We start from the raw sequence: 23588 nt of genomic DNA on the forward strand, positions 1-23588 counted from the left end.
TGAATTTTTGGGCTATAGAAGTAATGGAAACCCCTGCCCCAATTCCTTCAATAGATGGTGCATAATATTGATGCTCATACAAGTGGATCTGTCCACCACCCTAAACCTCTTATTGCTACTCATAGGAGGGGATCTGTCCATTAAGGGTTAAATGTTGACCACTGGCAAATACACATGTTGTCAGTTTTTATACTCTGTTTTTTAACACTAGACAAGACGATTGTACTTGCTCATATGCTGGAAGAGTGTCTACTGATGTTAATGAAAAGTTATCATAACTTTCTAAAGATGAAACCCATTTCTCAAAATAGTCATGGCAAGGGATGTAGTAATTGTCCACTTCAAGCAGGAATTTCTTCTTAATCTGATGTGACATCATCATTGTTAAGGCAACCCTTCACACTGAGAGGAATAAACTTTTCATCCATTCTTTCCTATATAACTGCAATGAGTTCTTTTAAGCAGCCAAGCACTTCAACAATGTTGTTTTCTCTCATTTTTTGCTTCGTAATCCTGCTGCTAAAAACATAGACAAAACTGTGAATAGTATATAAGTATGCTTTGCTCAGCGAATTATTAAAAAATTTTAAAAGAATTTGGGAGCCTTTTCTTCAGAAGAAAAGAAAGATTTTAAGTGCTTAAAATACCTGCTTTCATCAGAGAAAGCTATCGAGTTTTAGAATGTGTGAGAATTGAGGCATACTGAACACCAACAAACTTGCAGAAATCTTTCAGCCTCTCAGTTCAAACAGTATAAATACTGAATTATGAAAACAACTTAACAATGATTACTTCATGATAAATAGAAAGAACGATTACTTCAGTACCAGCAGAAAGAACATTAACTGCTGTATGAGCAGCATTGTGCAGAATAATATCCAACACCTTCCATCAATTCATTCATGCTCTCCTTGAATTTTGAAAAGATATTATTTGTGCTTTTAAGCAAACATCCACCAGATTAGTACATATTAGTACTATCTCCACCAAAAGCTATTGTACATTTCTTAACGTCCAGTCCTAACTCAACGAGGCTCGCTCTCAGCAGAAGCCTGCTATTGTTTCCGAGGTCTCATACGGAAGGGATTTTATTAGCAATAACTTTATCAGCCAGCCATATTTCCTTGAAAAATATTGCACAATCAATTGCAATAGTATTTTTACATCATTATGATTACTTGCATTTGTAGATATGCCATAAAAAGTAGTTATTTAAGTATTTTAACAATCTTGGAAATAGTATATGTAGCACAATGTTTATAATTATTGCAGCACATTTTGTCCTAGCACTTGACAATTTGTTTGCAATTTTAGAATCAGGAAATATGTTGGTAGTACATAGTACACAAATATGTTGGTAATACATAGTACATTCAAACAGCCATTTGAATTGAATGATTGATGATGATGACAAACAGTTTGAAAGGCCATGGCTACTTCAGCGGCTATTATTTTATTTCATCTGTTTTTCTTGATCAAGAAGTTTTTTATTTTATCACTTATCTTTTGAAGTGGAGGAAATATATAATTTGTGCTGTGTTGAATCTAGTTCAGTACTAAGATTGCAATTGCATAAATCACAGTTTACTTCAAAACAGCTCCTTCCTTTTTTGATAAATGTCCCTTTGCTGGAATATACATCACGAGATTTACATTTAAGTTATGGGATCATGGGATGGATGGATTAGGTTTTAAGTTGCAAGAAAAACATAGGATGTGATAAATAGTAACAAGTGGCACGATGATTCAGTGCTGATGCAAACATGCATATCCGTGTGGCTGGAGAGCAAAACTGCAACTTTTGCTGTCTACAACCAATCATAACAATTGAACAAGTTACAAACAATGTTGGCAGCTTTGTGTAAACTACTTTAAACTAGTCTCATTGCTTGGATATTCAAATTCTATATTAATAAACAATACCTTAGTATAATTCTTCTAGCCCTAAATCCCCAAAAACTCCTCCAAAATTTACCACATTGGCAACCCTGTTACCTCCTATTTTGTCCGCCAGTTGGCAACACTGCTGTTGACGGTTACAAAACCTTCCCTCCCTTGAAAATCAGTTGTTAACGAGCGCCCGTGTTGTTTACATCAAGGCCACTCTTTATAAATTTCCAAAACCTTTTGTGCCTTTAAAGCTCTCATTAATTGTTAATGCGGCTTTATGTTGATTACCATTCACAAATTATATCCAAGAATTAGTGAATTAACTTTTATTTCTATTGTGGAATATATTTTATTTTTACGAACTTTTGCGCGACCTGGAATTATGTGACCTATCCAACAGTCCAATGGATAGCCAAGATAATTTGATTCTTCCTTCTGCTAGCAACATCAGGAATTGCCCGGCTTGTGGGACAAGGATGAGTAGCAGGGAGTATGAACCCATGACTTTTGTAGTTCTTGTCGTGGACAGGTTTGTGACTTGACTTATCATTGCGACTTATTTAAGTCTTGGTCTGACAAAGACATGATGGCATATATTAAACATCAACGAGTCTTGCAGCATAAAAATTGATTAAGGAGAAAAAGAAATCGGTAGCTAGACCTGTATCTAATGATTTCCTTGACTTGTGCGCCCTTGGTTCTGGCTCTTCGGTTTCGGTATCGTATGATTCTGATTCCGAATTAATTGATGCTTTGCCACCTGTACAACTGGTAACTAATGAAGTCGTTTCTGATTTTGATTCAAAGTTTTTGGCGATGGAAACTAGTTGGAAGAAGAAATGTGAAACATTACAGCATAATTTAGATAGAGACATTTCAGCCAAGTTTACCAAGCTGTAAGAGAATTTTGAAGTAGCTTTTACTAGGATGTCTAGCACTCTTTTTAGATTCATTTCAGCTCCTCGTCAGGTACCTGTCAATAGTACCAAGGGTAACAATGTGACAGATAACCTGTCATGGTGAAGGCCTAGGTGGGATCCGGTCCAAGCAGGTGCCTGACGATTCTTTACCCAATGTGTCCCCTGTTAGTCTCATAACAGTGCCAAAGGACGATTATTTAGGAGAAGGGGGAGGGGTATTATTGTTAGACCTTAGACAGCTAGTTGTCAGGATGTTACTTCTGGGGGGAAGTTTCTCAGTTAGGATCTGATGATGATGATGATGATGATGTGGATTCGTGTGATATTGATGTTTCATTGAACGATGGTCATGATGTTGAGTTCAAGAAACTTTTTTTTATTTAATTTTGAGTTTTCTTCCTCAGGTGAGGCCTAAAGAGCAGAAGCAGCCTCCGCCTTGCTGTATTACAGAAGAGATTTTTCTTGACGGCCCTTCCCAGTCGTGGGAATTTTTATGTTTTCCCTTTGTCCAGAGGTTCATGAGAGAGTGAGGGTGGACGTAGTTGCTAAACTTTTGAAGGTGATCAGGGAAGGGAAGAGGAAGCTCTCTTCTCTTCTACGACTCTGGAGAGGAGTTTATCAGGTGGCGAAAGATTTTTCATTCTCTTGACCCCCCCAAACCAAATCCTGATTTTGTCCAGCTTTCGGGTCAGCCTTTGCTTTTCAAGGCTTCGGTCTCGGTCTCAATCAAAGACTTTTTTGCCATGGAGTCTGTTATGAGCTCCTTGCAAGAAGCTCAATCCTTCAATATGTGGGTCCTCGGAGGTCATTTAATGTATATCAAGGACTCTGGGTTTGTTCCTCCCAATGCTCCTCTTGTTTGAGAAATTCTGCTCGTCTATTTCAGTCGCTTCTGTACATCAGAAGGAGCTTGCCGCTTCTATGCAGGCCTTTCTCGTTTCTTTAAGGCATAACTTGTATTTGTCACAGTTACCCTCTTCTGTTTCGGAGATTCAGAGAAACCGTTTATTGTCCTCCTCTCCTTTCGGCGATTCCCTTTTTGATTTGTCTGTACTTTCTGAGGTTTGAAGGAACATCAAGGTGATGCCTCTTCCCAAGCTCACTGGGCTTTATCAAGAGCTTTTTCCATGGGGTTTCCTCCTGTTTCTTCAAGGAGTAAGTGTAAGTTTAGTGCGAGACCTGCACCTACCTTATGCTCCAGCCCAACAACCTCTTCCTCCTTCTGGCTCATTTTTCCAGAGTACATCTCAGGTCTCTGGCACCTCGGCTTCTTCCTTTAACGCTCACCCTTTGAAACGTAGGAGAGGTTCTTGGCTTAGATCTAAGGGCAGAGGAAGAGCTCAACCTCCAGGAGGTCCTTCCTCTTCCTTGTCTGTGTGTAATAATTTTTGGAAGTAGGAGCTTGTCTCTCTCGCCATTGGTCAGCTTTGCAAGAGAGAGCAGTGGATGCTTGGGTAGTGGAGGTCCTGAAGGTAGGTTACGAGATCCCTTTTGTTTCAAGACCTCCACTTTCCAATCATCCTCTCAAGTTCAGCAGTTATTCCCCTCACTCAATCAGGGGGTGAAGCCTTGGAGAAGGAGCTTTCGGCCCTCTTGGAGAAGGATGCCATAGAGTGAGCTCCTCCTCCTCCTGGGTTTTACTCATGGGTGTTTGTAGTTCTAAAGGCCTCAGGTGCCTGGTGCCCTATCATAGATCTTTCGGTCTTGAACAAGTTCATTCTAAAGTACAAGCTCCAGATGGAGACGGTTCAGACTGTTCTTTCATCCGTCAGGATGGGGGGCTGGATGATTTCCATTGATCTGCAGGATGCTTATCTGCAAATCCCCATCCATCTGAAGGGCAGACCTTACCTTCGGTTTTTCACGGACTCGGGAGTTTACCAGTTCAAGACACTTTGTTTCGGCCTCACCACTACTCCACAGGTCTTGTCTCGGATGATGGCTCCTGTTTTGGCTATTCTGCATCGGTTAAATGTAAGGATGCTTCGGTATCTGGACGATTGGCTAGTCTAGGCCAAATCTCTAGAGAAATGTCTCCAGTTAGGGAGATAGTTCTGTCTCTTTGTGTCGAGTTGGGCATTTGTGTCAACTTCGACAAGTCCAATCTAATCCCTTGCCACTTCATGAATTATGTGGGGATTGTTTTGAATTCCCAGATTTTGAGGGCTTCTCCCTCTCAGAAAGGGATAGACAAGGTTCTAAGTCTGGTAGAAGAATTTGTGTCCTCCGTAATGCAGCCAGTTTCTTTTTGGAGGACTCTCCTGGGTCATTTGTTATCCTTCATCTAACTGGTTCCCGGAGGTTGTCTCAAAATGAGGTCCCTTCAGTCGACGCTTCACCAGTCTTGGGATTTCGTGTCCAAGGACATGACAGTCGCCTCCTCTCCATTAGTGGATGCCAGTTCACTGCCTCAAGTCTGGGACGTCTCCTCTTTCAGTTCCGCTGGACCTAATATTTTGGTCAGACACGTCGGATCAAGGTTGGGGCGCGCACCTGGGCTCTGAAGCCGCTTTGGGCCTTTGGTCAGAGGAAGAGAGGATCATGTCAGTAAATTGGAGGGAACTAAGGGGTATACCTAGGCCTTCTTTCATTTCAGGATCAACTGTCGGAGGCGGTTGTAGCGATCTTTGTTGACAACACCACAGCAGTCTCATACTTGAGAAACTAAGGCGGCACACAGTCGGACCTTCTCATTCAAGAAGCCTGATTAATCTTGTGTTGGGCAGAAGACAGGAGGATTACGTTGGTCCCTCGGTTTATCCTGGGCCATCACAATGTCTTAGCAGATGCCTTGTTGAGACCGAAGGAAATTCTAGGGTTGGAATGGACACTTTGCCAGGAAGTCTTCGACAGCCTTAGAAGTGGCCTGTCACAGTCGATCTGTTTGCCACCCCACTGAATTTTCAGTGCCAGATCTTCTTCGCCCCTTACCAGACTCCTCAGAGTGCCAGGACAGACGCTCTTTTGCAGGACTGGGAGGGCCCTCAAGCATATGCATTTCCTCTGTTTGCTCTGGTGAGGTCAGTCCTCAACAAAATGAAGGCAACCAAGCATCTGGATCTCACCTTGATCGCCCCCTTCTGCCCACAGAAGGAGTGGTTTCCTGACCTACTGGAAGCACTGGTGGAGCCTCCCATTTGTCTGACAGAGAGACCAGATCTTCTCAAACAACCTCATTTTCATCGGTTCCATCAGAGGCTCCACATGCTTCATCTTCATGTCTGGAGACTGTCAGGAAATTCTCCAAGCACAAAGGGTTCTCTTCCAGAGTGGCTCAACAGTTGGCTCTTGCCAGATGGCAATCAACCAGAGTAAATTGTCAGGCTAAATGGTCGGTTTTTAGACGTTGGTGTAGGTCTCATGGGCATTCAATTTCTAGACCTTCCTTACGGTAAATAACAGAGTTTTTAGTTCATTTACATCATGAAAGGGGCCTGTCACCTTCAGGCATTAAGGGTTATCGGTTGATGCTTTCCTATGTTTTTAAGGCAAGGCTCCCTGAAATCTCTTCATCTTATGTCATTAGAGATTTAGTCCGATCTTTTTCCTTATCTCGACCCAGTCTGCAGTGTTCTCCTCCGACATTGGACGTTAATAAATCCCTTCAAGCCCTAAGGTTCCCTCCGTTTGAGCCTCTGAATACGGTCGATTTTAAGGACCTCTCTTCTAAGACACTTTTCCTAGTCTCTCTGGCTACAGCCAAGGTGGGTGAACTGCAAGCACTCTTTTCTGGTTGCCAGATCTGGACAAGACATGATTTTGTCATACCTTCCCGAATTTGTCACAAAGACTGATTCATCTGATAATCCCATTCCCAGGTCTTTCTTTCTGAAGTCACTGGTCGACTTTTCGGTAATTTAAATGAGGAATTAGTTCTTTGCCCTGTTAGGTTGCTCTCATGCTATTTACGTCGCAAGAAGGACATTCAGGGTCGTCCCAGTCATCTGTTTGTTTCACCCCGAAATGTCAAGAAACCTATGTCAGAGAATGGTGTATTTTTTCTTCAGAGACCTAATTGTTAAAACTGGCGTTTCAGCTGCCCGTGAAGGCCAGGCGCCGAGAGCACACAGTATTACAGCAGTTGCTACATCAGTAACTTATGTGAAGAACGTCTCAGTCGCCAATGTGCTTGAGGCGGCGATTTGGCGTTCTAATTCTGTTTTTGCCTCGTTTTTTACTTGAGGGATATATCTCAAGTTCTTGGCGACCTTCGTTCTTTGGACCCGTTGGTGATGGCAGGACTGGTCGTCAGACAGGAGAATTAGGTAGTCTTCTTGTTTTACGTTTGGTTGCCACCTGTATCTTATTTTTGTTGTATATGTATTTTTTTGTGTTTTTTGTTTTTGCATTATAACTTTTGGGGCAGTTCTTGGTTTAGTTATAATGGGAATTAGGCAGTTTGGTAATTTATAGGTGTTGTTGATGACATAAGGACTAGCTGCCTGACAACTCATGCTGCATCCATTGTCAGTCTGACATGAGACCAGCCACTGGGTTGTCGGCAGTGGCGACTACACTTCTCCCCAAGTTGATGCTGACCTAGGACTAGCCACTGGTTCGCTTGACCTGACGACTCACTATTCTTCCATTGTCTTACTGGACAGGGAGGTAGTCGATGGATCGTTTGCCGTCATCTGGTGACTCGTTCACCATCTACTTTTTGTCTCGCCTGTTTTCTCGGAGTCAGACGACATTTAGTAGCTCTGAGTTTCTTGTTGACGAAATCGGTTGCGTTGATACGCCTTCCGATGATCGTTCAACATGAGACCAGTTGACACTGTCAGGCACTCATCCTTCGGGACTGAGTCGCCTTTTGCTCCGCCCTCCTTTCTCTTGGCACCAGAGAGGTTGAGTCAGGAGTTGCTCATGAGCCAATATCGCTGCTGGCGACGTTGGGTTGCTTTGATACACCCCAATGTTTGCTTAGCTTTGAATCGCCCAGGCAGTCCAGGCACTCATCCTTCAGGGACAGAGTTGCCAATACCCGCTCCTCTCTCTTGGTGTCAGACATTCGTGAGAGAGCAGGTGTCGTTGGTGGTTGTAGTGCTTGCTGAAGTCACCAGGGTGCAGCCTTGCTGTCCTTTATGTCGTCTGACTTGTCACCTGGTCGGTCACTTGACTTTTGTACAGATGGACTGACTGTGCACTTACTCCTTGTCTTTTACTACCACAGTTGGCCAGAATTATGGTAGGAGACTTTGTGATTTTAGTATCTTAGACTTTGGGTTGAGTTTTTAACTCTGCATATGATATACTTATATTTCTTTGTTGTTTTATGTCATGTTATTAAATTTTCTTATTCTTCCTATTCCATTAATTAGATTAGGTTGGTTCCTCCTATTCTGCCTGAAAGGGAAATTTTATTCAGAAAAATACAGCAACTTATTTAGCATCTTTAATGTTGTTAGCTATGAAATACATATTAATCTTACTACAATAGGAGTTAAAATCCTCCTCCCCTTCATTGTACAGATTCATAGTACCAACAGTACGTACCTGCCATCTTCAAAAATATAGTAGTACAGAGCTAACCAAGCCTCAAAGACAACAGTAAACAGTATGTAGCCTATAGCAGTAAACACTAGCCTAACGTAGTTTATAAGACATAGCCAACCTATCTTAGCCTACAGCCCAACAAATAAACATTAGCCTATAACACAGGATCACTACAAATAGAACAAACTTACTGTTGTAAATAGTACAAAATTAGTAATTAGTATCTAGCTTATCTAGCCTAGGAGGAACAGCTTAGTCTAACAATTCTAGCACTTAGCCTACCTAACCTACCTAAGCCTACCTAACCTACCTACCTAATCTCTGACAAATTAAAAATCACATTAACCTGATCTAATCCCTACCCTCATCGCCAATTAAATGCGGTATACTCTGCACAAACAATGTCAGAGAATAGTTATATAGTTAAGGGTGACATACTAATATACTATAGTAGAATATTTATGATACATGTGTAGCTAGATACCTAGGATGACTGCAGAAGCCGGCATGAGGGTATAGTAGTAAGTATTTAGATAATGTCCTTTGTCAGTCTTATACAGTTGCAATAAGTCCTATTGTCTTAGTAGGATAATGTAGAATAGTGTTGCAAGTATGCATGCTTAATAGCCTGGAGTCTGGACAGTAATAGAAGTTAAGGATATCATAGTTAGTGGTCTCTTGGAAAGCATCGTTTTAGTTGGCGCCTTGCCAATAGTCTCTTCTTCTTTTTCTTCTAATCTGTTTTCTAAGTCTGTTTCAGTCAAGGCATTAAGTCTTTAGTTTTTATGATAGGAAAGATGATAGAGTAAGATAGAAGTATTACGATACTGCAGTATATTTTTCACTCATTAGTTGAATGGAGATTATCTTTGAAGGCCAATTTTATATGTATTCTTGTCTTTCATATGCTATCTTCTGAATACAGTAATATACCTTGATATTATGCAGTTTGAGTTGTGTTAGTTCACAGACACGCGACTTTTGTGAAATCCTTTAGAAACTGCAGAAGTATTTGTTTAAATTTTAAAGTTTTTTTTTTTATAAGTTATCATGCTTTTATGTGTAAAATCTGTAAGAAAAGTGTATTAGGCATTTGTATTTCTATACTTGTATAAATATGATACAAAGGTAATTACAACATGTACAGGCGGTGTACTTTTACAAGGTGTGATTCCCATTTGCAAAGTCATTGCACTTTTCAAAGATGATACCTCTGCAGAAATTTTTTGTTTAATTTTTGAAGTAGTAGAGGTAGTTCCAGGTTATTGGTGGAGGTTCTGTTCCAACAGTTTGATGGTAAGTGAAAATCACCGATAACCAAAAATCAGCAATTTACTGTGCCAATAAACGGGTAATGGCATCTCATACAGTGGACCCCATATGTGCAATCTTGGCATTCAGGGACTCACATATTCTTGGATTTCTCAATGGACCATATCTACCCATTATTCACGGGAAATTTACTTATTCGCAATATATAAGACAAGGTATAAACATTTGTAGTGGGTTTTGCTTGAGTTTTAACCCTCTTCGCAGAAAAATACTTATAGGCCTACCAGCCTAAAACTTTTGAATCACGCGCCTTGGGGGATGCTGGGAGTTCACGGATCAAGGTGTTGTTTTGTTTACAATCGTTACGCAGGCGCGCAAGCGCGAATTTCTTTCTTGCCGCACTAAAAAGTATCTGTGACACATCTCGGAAATTATTTCGTCACTTTGACATAATTTTTGTACCATTGTAAATTAGCCGTTACATGAAGTATTATATATGAAAATGTGCGCATTTTTATGTAGAATACAGCAATAAAATACTCATGATTGTAGCTTTTATCAGTTTTGAGATATTTTCATATAAATAACAATAATTGCCAAACTTTCAACCTTTGGTCAACTTTGACTCTACCGAAATGGTCGAAAAACGCAATTGTAAGCTAAAGCTCTTATATTTTAGTAATATTCAATCATTTACCTTAATTTTGCAACTAATTGGAAGTCTCTAACACAATATTTTGATTTATGGTGAATTTATGAAAAAACTTTTTCCTTACGTCCGCGCGGTAACTCTTCCGAAAAAAATCATACATGCGATTGTGGTAATGTTTGCACCATTTTAGAATTAGCCATTATATAATGTTTTATATATGGAAATGTGCGCAATTTCATGCACAATACAACTAAAAACAGCCCATGGTTGTAGCTTTTATCAGTTTTTAGATATTTTCATATAAATAACGATAATTGCCAAAATTTCAACCTTCGGTCAACTTTGACTCTACCGAAATGGTAGAAAAACGCAATTGTAAGCTAAAACGCTTATATTCTAGTAATATTCAAGCATTTACCTTCCTTTTGCAACAAATTGGAAGTCTCTAGCACAATATTTCGATTTATGGTGAATTTATGAAAAAAATAACATTTTCTTTACGTCCGTGCGGTAACTCTTCCGAAAAAATCATACGTGCGATTGTGGTAATGTTTGCACCCTTTTAAATTAGCCGTTACATAAAGTTTTGTATATGAAAATGTGCGCAATTTCATGTAGAATACAACAAAAAATAATTGAAGGTTGTAGCTTTTCTCATTTTTGAAATATTTGCATATAAATCACGATAAATAGAAAAAAAACCATGTTCGGTCAACTTTGACTCTACCGAAATGGTCAAAAAACGCAATTGTAAGCTAAAACTCTTACAGTCTAGTAATATTCAGTCATTTATCTTCATCTTGAAACAAATTCGAAGTCTCTAGCAAAATATTTAGATTTATGGTGAATTTAAAAAAAAAATTTTCCTTCCCTCCGCGCGCGGATTCTCTGCCACAAATCTCCGAAATGCGTATGTACCATTCTCGGAATATTTGCTCCGTTTCATATTAGGCATTTCATAGAGTTTTATATATGAAAATGTGCGCAATTTCATTTAGAATAAAACGAAAAATATTTGAAGGTTGTAGGTTTTCTTATTTCCGAAATAATTGCATATAAAAAATATATATATAAAAAAAATTCGACATTCGGTCAACTTTAACTCATCAGATATGGTCGAGAACTGCAATTGTAAGCTAATACTCTTACAGTAGTAATATTCAATCATTTGTCTTCATTTTGAAAGAAATTGGAAGTCTCTAGGACAATATTTAGATTTATGGTGAATTTTTGAAAAAAATATTTGTTTACGTCCGCGCGTTACGAATTCATGGATTATTTTGTGATAATATTTTCTCTGTGTTGCTTTTATTGTTTTACAATGTGTTATATACCAAAATGATTGCAATTTAGTGTACATTACAACGAAAAAAAGTAACTTGTTCCCTTTAACCGTTTTGCGCACAGCTCGATTTGAATACAATTATATATGAAATTTAGTTTTTGCACTATCATATATCGCATTATTTATATATGATAATGATAATTTTTTTCATTTCTGATGGTTGCATACTAAACTTCAGGCAATGTCAACAAAAGGAGCCAAAAATAAACTCTTAATCTTGAAAACTAAGCGCGCTGTGATTTTTTGAAAAAAATATTTTTTCCGCTTCCGCGCTCACTCCGAAACCCCTCTGGCATACGGGAGACAATTTTTTATTTACCGCTCCGGCGTAAGAGGGTTAAGTAACTAAATAGTTTTAAGCATTTTTGTAGGGGTTTCAACTATTCACAGATTCTACTGTTTACGGGGCTGTGGTACGCATCCCCGGGGAATATGGGGGGAACACTGTATCGGTGCCAAAAACTGGAAATTGGCACTGGGCAAGCGCCATAAAACTGGATCGCCAATAACCAAGTCTGCTGATAACACTGGCCTGTTTTTACAAAGGTCAATGGTTTTCCAACTGATTTAGGACCGATTTTGCATTGCTAGAATTAAAAAATACAGTTCATTTTTTGGGGTCAGGTCTGGTGTCTAAGATATAGTCTATTTCTATTCCAGCATATTTTTTCAAACTATCGCAGTTATCCAAGCGTTTATGTGCTTTGTTATAGCAAATCTGGGTCATGGGTAACCTTTAATAATTATTTTTATTTATCTTTTCAGGTCTAGATATGTATAAAAATAGATCAGAAGTGTAAAACCATCCAAATAGGTTCTGTTACATCTGCGGACATGTGGTTCTTCCAGACCGTCAAGCAAAAATCATGGATTTTTGGCATATCAAGCTTACTTTGGAGTCAAACTAGGGGACCTGGATAAGCCATTCGCTCCCTATATCTGCTGCAAAACGTGTAGAGAACTTACAGGATTGGGGGAACAAGAAAAGGATGAGCATGAAGAGCGTGCCAATTGGTGTTCCAATAGTGTGGAGGGAAGGGAAAAATCACGTTACCAACTGCTACTTTTGCATGACAAATCTAAAAGGCATCAATCACAAGAGCTAGCACCATGTTCAATACCCTGATGTTCCTTCTGCCATAAAGCCAGTCCCCCATGGCCCTGATCTTCCTGTTCCTGAGCCAGATGTCTCCATAGAGTCTAGTTCTGATTCCAAATCTAGTGAGATGATTGATGCAGCCTAAAAGACGATGACCAACCGGTGCCTCTGAACTAAGCCAAACTCAATGACTTGACAGGAGACCTTAACCTCTCCAAGGAGTCTTCCCAGCTGCTGGGTTCTCGTCTTCGATAGAAACATTTACTGGCACCAGGAACAACATTCTATTGGTATCGGGACCTCGCGAGAGAATTTAGAAAATTCTTCCCAATTGATGAAGTATCTTCACTGATCTACTGTTACAATATTGCTGACCTGATTGAATTATTTGGTCTGAAGTATGATACTATGGAATATAGACTTTTCATTAACTCATCTAACAGAAGTCTCAAGGCAGTTCTTCTGAATAACGGAAATAAGTTTTCATCGATCCCTGTTTGGCACTCGGTTGAAATGAAAGAAATCCACAAAAGCATGGAACATCTGTTGTCACCTCTGAACTACCAGAAAAATGATTGGTTGATCTGTGGAGATCTTAAAGTTGTTGGACTCATCCTAGGACTTCAAGGTGGTTACACAAAGTATCCATGCTTTCTTGGTTATGGGATAGTTGTGCTGATGACCAGCATTATGTCAGACAAGAATGGCCATCAAGACAAGGATTAAAACCTGGGTCATACAACATTCTGTTCCACCCTCTGGTTGAACTGAACAAGATATTGCTTCCACCCCTCCACATCAAACTCAGTCTCATGAAGAACTTTGTAAAGGCATTGGACAGGGAACGTAGAGGATTTGCCTCCCTCCAGCAGAAGTTTCAACAAAAAAGTTTGGAGAGACTTGAGGAAGGTGTATTTGATGGTCCTCAAATAAGGGAACTCATCAAGGATGCTAGTTTTGATGATGCACTGAATCCCGTTGAACTCTCTGCCTGGTTGTCCCTTAAGTCAATCATTGCAAACTTCCTTGGCAACTACAGAAGTTCCCAGTATCAGAAGGTGGTTGGTGAGTTAATGGACAATTTCTGCTAACTTGGTGAGCCCATGTCATTGAAAATGCACTTCCTCCAGTCCCATCTGGACTATTTTCCAGAGAATTGTGGAGACTTCAGTGAAGAACAGGATGAGCGCTTTCACCAAGATATCAGTGTAATGGGGGAATGCTATCAAGGTCGATGGAATGTCAGCTTTCTGGCTGACTACTGCTGGTGCCTGAATAGGGTTGTGGAGTCTGCTCAGCACAAACAGAAGTCCCTTAAGAGACCATTCATCCATGAGTAGCTTCCTTTGTTCATCGTACTCTTCTTGCTATCTATTCAAAATATTTTGTAAGCCTTTTGTGAATAAATTGGTCTAATATTTTCAATATTGTTTCATTCACCTACAAATAGATCAGAAATTAGGATATTTTTAATGTTCTAATATTTCATTAACTTGATCTGATTGTGTTAAATGAGAATGGATTTTGGATTCAGTGCAGAAAATCATCCTAAATTCAGGTATCATATGTTAGACCTTGAAAACAGTGCAGGCCAGTGTAAACGGGGACTGCCTGTATATTGTAAGTTTTCATGCTTTTAAGTGTAAAACTGGTATTTTTACAACTTATTATTTCTCTGTACATCTTTACTTGTACAGTACATAGTTTTTATTTGATTAAATTTTACCTGTAACCTCTATAAACATTACATATTAGTTTTCTTTATTTTATTGAATTGTTTACCTTCGTTATGTCTGAATTAGAAGTTTACCTAATGACACACAAAACTTCTTTTCTTCTGTGAGTAAAATGAAAATGACATATCATGAATTAGGGGTAACATTAGTATATGTATATACCTACTGTAAATGTGCTAGTGTGGTAAATATAGTACCTTTTACAAAATTGGTGCTCTGTTTTTATATCAACCATTTGTTTATTTTGTAAGGGTAATGTATTATTCTACTTTTAAAAAAAATTACAATAATTTTAATTTCATTTAAAAGTTAGCTTAACCCTTTGGGAGCATGATTGGGGTCATATATAATGTTTAAACTCTAGCAATAACTATTTACTATGTATTAGCATTTTGAGTGACAGTACCAAACATATGCGAATCCTCACCTTGCCCAAGAGGCTCTGGAACCTCATTCACTCCTCTATTTGATTTCATTCCTTTCAAAGAAAATGATTGAGTTTTGATAGTGTTATAATAAACTTTAGTAGGTTTTTAAATATGCTTTTGTCATGAAATTTGCTTAAACTGTTTACATTTAATTTTTACAATAGAAGTGTTGAAAGATCTGAAAGTTTATACGTAATGTTTTCTTGACAGGTTGCTGCTTGTATGGATGTGTATGAAGAGCCTGGGAAGGATTGTGGTGAATATTCTGTGCCAGTAAATGGAAGAACACTAAATGGAGTTCCTAATAGGATATCAGACTTGTTAGTGGACTGCAAACAGAATACACAAACAGCTGCAAACACAGTTATTATTCGATGGAAACCTCCAAATACTACTAATGGCATAATTGATCACTACAAGATTGAAATTATAGAAACTGCATCCTTTATCAATGAAGAAGGACAAAGGCGCTATTATAATAATGAATATAAGGAAAATGTCCCTGGTTCAGCCCGGAATTATACATATTTCAAAGGTCTTCCGAATACAAATTATACTATTAAGGTACTGATAAGTTTTATCCTTGTATAGTATTCTGAGATGTCTGTGAAATTATATTTTATATCACTGAAATGAGGAAGTTTAAATAATGAAATGTTTTTTGTCCATAGGTTTATGCTGGATCAAGGCGTCAGTATAGCTCCCCGCTCAGTGCTGTGTGCAGGATGCCTGTCTGGGTACCTGTCCCTGAGCGAGTCAGTTGGTGGAAATACTTTCATGAAGGGCAGACTGTTTTGAAGTTGCCAGTGCCTAGAGTGTCTCAGCGAAATGGCACCATTTGCTGTCATAGGTTAGTGATAACTGTGTAAATGAAAGAAGTTTTATGTTTCATATGGTAGTACATGCACTTATTTATCATTAGAGGAATTGAAGTTGAAAAGGCTAAATTTGAATTTTCATTCAATATTTGGGTTATTCATCAAGTACACAACCAAGAAATTATACTCATTTTGGTATTTGCAGTTTCTTTTACAACTTCTGCTTCAGATTCATTTTAGAACTTCCCCTTTTTAGGGTGGGATAACTTTTTATAAAATATTTTTTAAAGTATGAATGACAAAAAAGTTTCCCCAAGAATTGAGTGGAAGTATGTTGTGAAACAAGTTTTATTAAAAGTATTAAAAGGCTAGAAAGTGATATAGGATATACATATTTCAGTATAGTAACAAAATTTCCAAGCCTGATTGTTTGGAATCCTGATTATTTGTTAGTGGTTTGTCTCACTCCAAGCATGTTTTGTTTTCCAGACCAACTCTAGATTGGTTAGAACAATCTGGGTGAAAAATACCAGTTCGCTATCTTCAGTGATTAAGATTACAGATTGAAGCTTAGCTTCTCCCTGCAACACACAGAAATTGAGGGGATTGGGAAGCAGATGTCTGTTATGTAACTTAGTTGTTAGTTTTCTCCTGCAAGGGGAATGTTATTATATTTGGAGTTCTTAAGTATAGAGTTTTGTCTCTGATATGTGTCCCTTCACAATTCCATATAACAGGGCATGGGTAGCAGGGTGATAAAAAGTAGTAGAGTTATTCCCCCTCAGTGGTCTTCGTTGTTCCCTGCACCTTTCCTTAGAGCTAGGGTCTATATATCCTCACTCGGGCCGAGGCCCCTACCACTGCCATCCCATGAGCCAGACCAAGTAGGAGGCTAAAGGAGTCATTGCATCCCTTGCTCATTATTGCAACTGGGATTGTGGCAGTTTCAGGTGGAGTTTAACTGTAGTCAATTGTTATAGATACCTCCCACCTAAGGAGTGAGCCTGTAACATATGAAAGGTGATGGTGTTAATAGCCCCACTGCAACCACCTTTCTTTGTCCCTGTAGCCAAAGAAAAAGGTGCTTAGTAATTAAGGGGTATTTCCTATTCACACCCCCTTCCCATAACCTCCATTTAACTACCACATTAATGAGTTCAACAATCTTCTTGAGCTCAGTTTTGTATATATTGGTCCCCCCATATTCGCATGAATAGTTGGAACCCCCTATAAAACACTGAAAATGGCCTATTTTGTTAGTTAAAACTCAAGAAACCCCACTAAAAATTTGTATACCTGGCTTTTTTTAAAAGCTTTATCTGAAAAAAAGTGCATTTTATGATGAAATTCAGAAAAAAGGAATTTTTTTATATTTCTCATAGAAAAATACTGCGAATAGGTAAATTTCCAGCAAATAATCCGTAGATATGTTCCAGAGAGAAATCCTTGAATCTGGAGAACGCGAATACTGGAGGCCCACTGTACTTAGGAAAAATATAAGTTATAACTAAAATTTATATATTGCAATACACTCCCTGAACACCTGAATTAGCCCTGGTCACTGATCAGCCCGAACTATATCGTCACATATTTACCCACCAAGTGGGGAATTTTAATTGTCATCATTACCAAAGCTGCAGGTAAAATCTAGTCAAATGAGTTATCTGTGTTACCATTGGCAAGGCTGCTGCAAATACCGGCCACCAGAGGCTCATCACCTCAATTGTTATTCGTTCGCGTTGTGAGCCAGACGTGGTCCTGCTCCCAGCAAACTTTTGGTCATTTAGCCCGACCTTCACAGTGTCTAAAGAGGCCTTGATAGGGTTTTGATATCCTTGCCTTTCATTTAGAACGTCCTCCAATTTTCCCCAATTTGGATCATATTTTGATTGTTTTGGGACTCTTCTGGTATCATCGGGAGGAGATGGTCGAGCCTCATCAAGAAAATCCTTAGCTTTACCTCAAGCTCTGCTTCATCAGCCTTGCCTCCAACAGCTGCTGGTGGAGATGTCGGCATACCTTGTTCCTGTACCAGTGCAACAATGGATGAGTACCCTCAAATGACAGACATTCCTTTTGTTTTAGCTGTAGGGAAATGCAGTATATGCCATACAGAGGTGTATAGAATGTAAGGATTAGTTCGTTATATCACTTAGGACTACTAAGAGCATACAGAAGTTAGCTGCAAAATCGTGAGAGTTAAACAAAGAGGTACAGTAGGAACAGTTCAGAATTGGGAGATAGAAAATGCCTAAGTTAAAGATAGCAGTAGTAGAGCAGGTAATACTAATCATTCTCTTTCACCTCCCCTGCCTGTACCAGAACAAGCCCTAACGGGTGCCGGGGGTTATGGAGAACAGCAAGCACAGAGTGTAGGATCTGCCAGCCCCCCCGGCGCAGAGCACGCAGTGTTTAGCAGCAGATTCCCCCTTAAGGTGTAAGTTCTGAGGTTAATGTAAAGTTAGGCCAGGGACAGACAAGTAGCAGTAATAGGTTAAGTAGCCTTAAGGAAGAGAATGGAAGGTTAGGTTCCCTCGGGTTCAGACTCCCTTGTAGTGTCTAGTGTGAAGGTTCATCTTTAGAACCATCTTTGGTTTTATTTCCTGTTTCAAGTTCTTTGCAACAGAAGCTTCTAGTCCGTGGTTGGTCGTTTGGATGTGGTTGCTGGTTTGTCTGGTTCTGAAGTTTAGGATAGCACTCCTTCGTCTTCAAAAGTACCTCATTCTGTTTATGGGTAAATTTGGTTCGTCTTGAGGTAGTGGTAATCCTGGTGATCAGGTTGTCTATTTCATTATTCGTATATGGCACAGTAATTATTAATACGTATCAGCAGTTGGACTGTGCAGGCTTGCCAGCTGCGTAATCCAATATTGCATGTATCCTCATATTATTGTATTGTAAACACTGATATAACAATCATATTTTGGTTTGGGATTCAATCATTCAGCTGGTGGCTTTGCGAGTTACCTCGCCTTATTTAATTCATTCTTGGCTGAGGTAAATAGAGGAAGTATTGTTATTCCCATAGTGCTTCTTGGCCTTGATTGGCTGGCTCGGTCTGACGTAACTAAGCTCCCCCCACCTATACCTTGCTCTCGTCTGGCAGTGGTCAAGCGGGAAGGCAGTCTTTTAACTATTGACATTTAACAAAGCTAATAATGGTATATTGTATCATATAAATCAGAAATCATAAGAAATTTGTAATTTCATTACAAGTACTATCCTACTTACAACCAAGTTTGGTTCTGACCCACTGGTTGTAAGTCAGAATGGATGTAAGTCGAACCTTAGAAAGTGGCCAACATACTGGGTAGGGTATACTATCAAACCTTTGCTATATAAAAGTGCCTACTTAGTACTGTAATGTAATGTACAATCATTATTTCTATCTTTTTACCATAATGTACTTCTACTAATACATTTTAATCATTTATGTAACAGTATATATTACGTACAATGAGGCATTGAGTTACAATGGGGTTAGGTTCTTGCATGCATGTCAGAAGTCGATTCTTACGTAAATTGGTTTGCAATTCAGTCTACAGTACAGTTAATACCAAATGATGCTGCAGATAGGGCAGGGTAACTCAAACTGATGCTGCCTGAGTGATGAGAGTTCTCATGCCTGAGTGAGGAGAGTTCTCATGAGATGGCGCAGTGCCAAGTAACTCAATGGTCAACTGTCTGAAGTAAGGTTGTTAGTACGAGTGGTCGTATGTCAAGCAGGTTGTAAGTCGGATAGTAGTTGTACTTTCCAAGAATGTTCCTTCTGGTAACGGAATTCGGTAGTGTGACTTTTTCATCAGTTTAGCAGACGAATTTCCGTCAGTAATTACATGATGCCTCATGTCATTTACAGTTACGAATATAATTACCAGTCGCATCATCAATTACATCTAAAATTTGATATTAGATAGTTCAAAGATTTACGCTTAAGATTACCTTGAAAATGTGTAATTGATTACAATTCAATGGAATTACAATTACAATCAGTCCCCTATTTACGACGGGGTTCCGTTTTTGAGATGCATCCAACGTGGAACCAGAGGAATTTATTTCTGGTGATAGAAATTCATTTCTCGATATAATATGGTTCGGATCCCACAATAAGCTGTAGGTCATGTTGCTAGGTAACCAATTGGTTCCTAGCTACGTAAGAATATCTAATCCTTCAGGCCAGCCCTAGGAGAGCTGTTAATCAGCTCAGTGGTCTGGTAAAACTAAGATATACTTAACTTTGAGGTGCGTCGTAAGCCGAAAATCGTTGTAAGCCGAAAATTTGTCGAAAATCTTCCAAAATCCTAAGAAAACCTTACTTAGAATGCTTTGGGTGCTTATTGAAAGCTGTGTTAACTGCATTTTTATTGTTTTTTTTTTTTATAAAAAGACCTTAAAAGTATTGTTTAATGTTTATAGTCTTGTAAGGTTTGATATTTAAAGACCAATTTTATGGCCTAAAATTTTGGGACTGAACATTACATGTGGTATAGGCTAAGCTTAAGCTTTGGATTTCCCAAGAACACACGATAAATACAAATCTTTTACGTATTTGAGAAACTTTTATTATTGTTATGATGATTCTATATTGAAAAAGTGCAAACTTTAGGGACTAGGCTAAGCCTACTACATTCTTTGGATTTCATGACAAGTCAACAAAGTAGCATTGGTTTCCACAGAAGTCGACAAACTTCTGTTTTTGTAAAATAACCACGACAATAAATATATATGTTGTTTTACTTATCTGAGAATCAATTATTATTGTTAGGTTATTTTTAATTTACGGCTGTTCTAGGCTATGATAAGTGCAGCGTACGTTCATTTCCCAAATGTAAACAAAGCATCTACAGGCCGCTGCCATTTGTATTTCGTCAGCTGATAACTTCTTCATTCATGATTCACAAAGAATCATATTTTTTTTTATTCTTATATTTTTTTGTTGGTAAAAGGATGCTGTAAATTGAAAAACTTATTCATGCAATATATTTATTAAAAAAACATTTGTGAATTAAATATCTTTAAGTACAAAATTAATCAAAGACTGCTATCATCGAAGCCAGCAAATATTTTCTAGAATTATTCTTCTGTTTTAATGGCATTATATGTTTCATTATAGCTGTCGGTAACTCGATATCTCCATTAGGTAAAGATTGAATAAAGAATAGAAATGAATGGTTATTATACTGTTTGGTAGTTTCAGTAGTTGAAGAGAGATAATGGAAATTTATGATTACTATACTGTGTGCTAGGTAAAAGTGGTTGCTTGGCGATCATTCGCTACTCATAGTGTTGAACGTAAACAAAAGGTTGAAAGCTTTTTTGTTTGTTTGTTTGTTCATTATAGTTAATGGTTAATTAATAATTATTTGAAATGAGTACATACTGATTATTTATACATTTTATTGGCCTATTCTAAGCTTTTAGCTTCTTAGGTTTAGATGTCAGAATCATAGACTAGGCTACAGCAGCAACTGCTAACTTAGGCTAGGCTTATTGCTAGAATCAAAACGCAATATTATAAGGGACATATGCTAAAGTCCTAATATTTGCAGTAAAAATGGGTTGAACATTACATGCAGCTGAATATTACTCAAGTACGTACAGTATTTTGCCTTTTTTGGAGTCATATATATTTTCCATCGGATCGGCGTCGTAACCCTAGAACTTGTTGTAAGCCTGGAAATGATTTCTGATGAAAATAATTGAAAGGCGTCACAAACTCGGAACGATGTAAGCCGCAGACTGCCTGTACAAGCTTGCTGTTAATGCATTGCCATACTTTTGGGGGGGGAGGAGGAGACGTGGCATAGGCAGGCAGAGATGTCGACTAGTCAATTCCTTCACTCGAGAATCTCATTGGGTCTCGGCGAATGTTCTTGTTCCTAGTTAGCATAAATGAATATCTGGATACTTTACTTATATTGGAATGAAGTCAAACTGTTTGTCTCATGACATAATTTTAAGTACAAATTTGACTAATACGTCTCATGGAAACTAGTCTCTTCCCCTCTGTTACGAGTTTGAGTAATTTTCAGTAATTCCATTAGTTTTCACTCGTTTCCATCGGTATTACGAGCTTTACGTAATTTATCTTTTGTCAGTGTGAAAGAAACAGTAGATGAGCTCTTTCATGCTAGTTGTTTTCTTTTTACCATGGCTCTGTTTTGAATTCACATAAAAGCTTGGAGAGTTTTATTCATGTTGCCAATGCACGTAATATTACCTTATCAGCTTCAGCACCTTAGCACCTTCCACGGATCGTGTAGTTCTCAGGCTGCTGGTCTCGATGCTCAAAGGCAGTTTCGGAGTTTCCGCACTCCGTGTTTTTATCCACCTTTACTGGGTTTGAGACGTAATTTGTCCTCCGTAGGTCTTGCGGGGTGTATGGCAGTTGGCGATTCGTCTTCGCCATCGTTAACTGTGTCAGTATGGTTTGTGTCCTCAGCCTCTCCTTTCATAGAGTACCTGGTAATCTTCCTTCAGTTCCCTATTATGTTTTCAGGGTTTAAGATATATTGTGCCTACTGCAGTTATTGCGGGGGCTATGGCAGTTGGCAGTTCGTCTGCACCATCATTAGTAACGTTGTGTCCTTGTCTTCTTTTCGTTAGGTAGCTGTTAATTTCCTTCTTCGGTTCCTATTGGTTCCGCAGTTCGTAGCCTGTCTTTAGAGGCACGTTTGGTGCGTGCAGCACAAGTTGGTTTTCTCCACCCGCACAACATCGGCATTATGTGCTCCGGTGGTTACTTCGAGTGTGGCTTCTTCCTTGTTTCTCTCCTGCTTCCTTCTCAGCCTTTTCCTATGAATAGTTCCATTAATCCTTCAAGGTGTTCAATGTGGATTCGGCCTCGTTTCCAGGGTTTCAGGGAGTTCTTCCTTCCCTCACTTGATCAATGTAGCTTCAGCTCCGGACTTCTGTTGTGGTTGATATTGGTGTAACCGGCGTTAGTTGGATCGCGTTTTGCGACCTCTTCGCTTTGGGGGCCATTGCTCGCCCATTGTAGTCGGCCTGGTGTCATGTCGTAGTCACTGGCTGGTGTGGGATTATGCAGACGAGAGAGACTGGCTCAAGGTTATGTCATTGTCTTGGTTGGTACACATTTTGTGCTGCGCAACAGTGTTTGGTTGACGCGTAGGGGTGGCCGTGCATCGCCAATGTATATTCAGCTTAGGTGTAACATTAAAGTCACTGGGTAGTGAGGGTATGCGCAGTCGCGTGAGATTAGCTCAGGGTTATGTCATAGTATTTAGTTCTTACACGAATTGTGGAACTGGAGATGGTTGGCTCTTGTGAGGAGGTGGACAGCAGTCGGATAAGTGTTACGTCATCATACCTTGTGGCGGGGGGTGGCGGAAGGTTGTGGGATTGCGCAGTTGAGTACCACTTGCGTAGTTTCTCATCGTCTTAGTGGTATATCGGTGCGCAATCGGATCGGTTGGCTCAGATATGATGGGATCATGTATGTCAGGTTTGGTATTGAGCAGCCAGGTGTAGTAAGTTCTGGGTTCTTGCATGCTGCTCTTGTGGGGGTTTGGCCTTTATCCTTTTAACTGTTTCGATGTGGTCAAACAGGTCTGACAGATGATACCCTTTGAAGAGAGAATCAGGTCCTAGTTGTGGGTTTTGTTTTTTGTTTCTCCGGCGAAGGAAAGTGAGTGTAAACAGATGGTGGACTTTGTCCATTCTCTCTTTCTGCAGTCCTGGCTCTGGAGGAATCTCGCAGTTAATTCAAGCAATGTTTGATACATTGTATTCAACTAAACATCAAGTAAGCTGATCTGGTTTCTGCCGAGTCTGGTAGTTTTGGGGAAGACGACTCTAGGCTAGCATCACTTTGGGGCTGATTAGACTGGATTCAACATTATTTCTAATCGGGAATGATCTGTATGAGCAGTGGCGATTCTGGGGGTTGGGGGGCATGGGGGGCAGCTGCCC

At 39.3% G+C, this 23588-nt stretch overlaps 1 protein-coding gene across 2 annotated transcripts in view; it reads left to right on the top strand.

The window, feature by feature from the left end:
• LOC135205750 (tyrosine-protein phosphatase 69D-like) overlaps nt 1-23588 on the top strand; it is a 472711-nt gene that overhangs the window by 197593 nt on the left and 251530 nt on the right. For both annotated transcript variants that reach the window (XR_010312592.1, XM_064236870.1), the window contains exons 10-11: nt 15049-15402; nt 15510-15688. Coding sequence is in view for 1 of the 2 variants with exons in the window: in XM_064236870.1 (XP_064092940.1) it covers nt 15049-15402; nt 15510-15688 (533 nt within the window). In the remaining variant the exon portion in view is untranslated. The remainder of the gene's footprint in view (nt 1-15048; nt 15403-15509; nt 15689-23588) is intronic.

The sequence above is a fragment of the Macrobrachium nipponense genome, chromosome 11, assembly GCF_015104395.2.
Source record: "Macrobrachium nipponense isolate FS-2020 chromosome 11, ASM1510439v2, whole genome shotgun sequence".
Lineage (NCBI taxonomy): Eukaryota > Metazoa > Arthropoda > Malacostraca > Decapoda > Palaemonidae > Macrobrachium > Macrobrachium nipponense.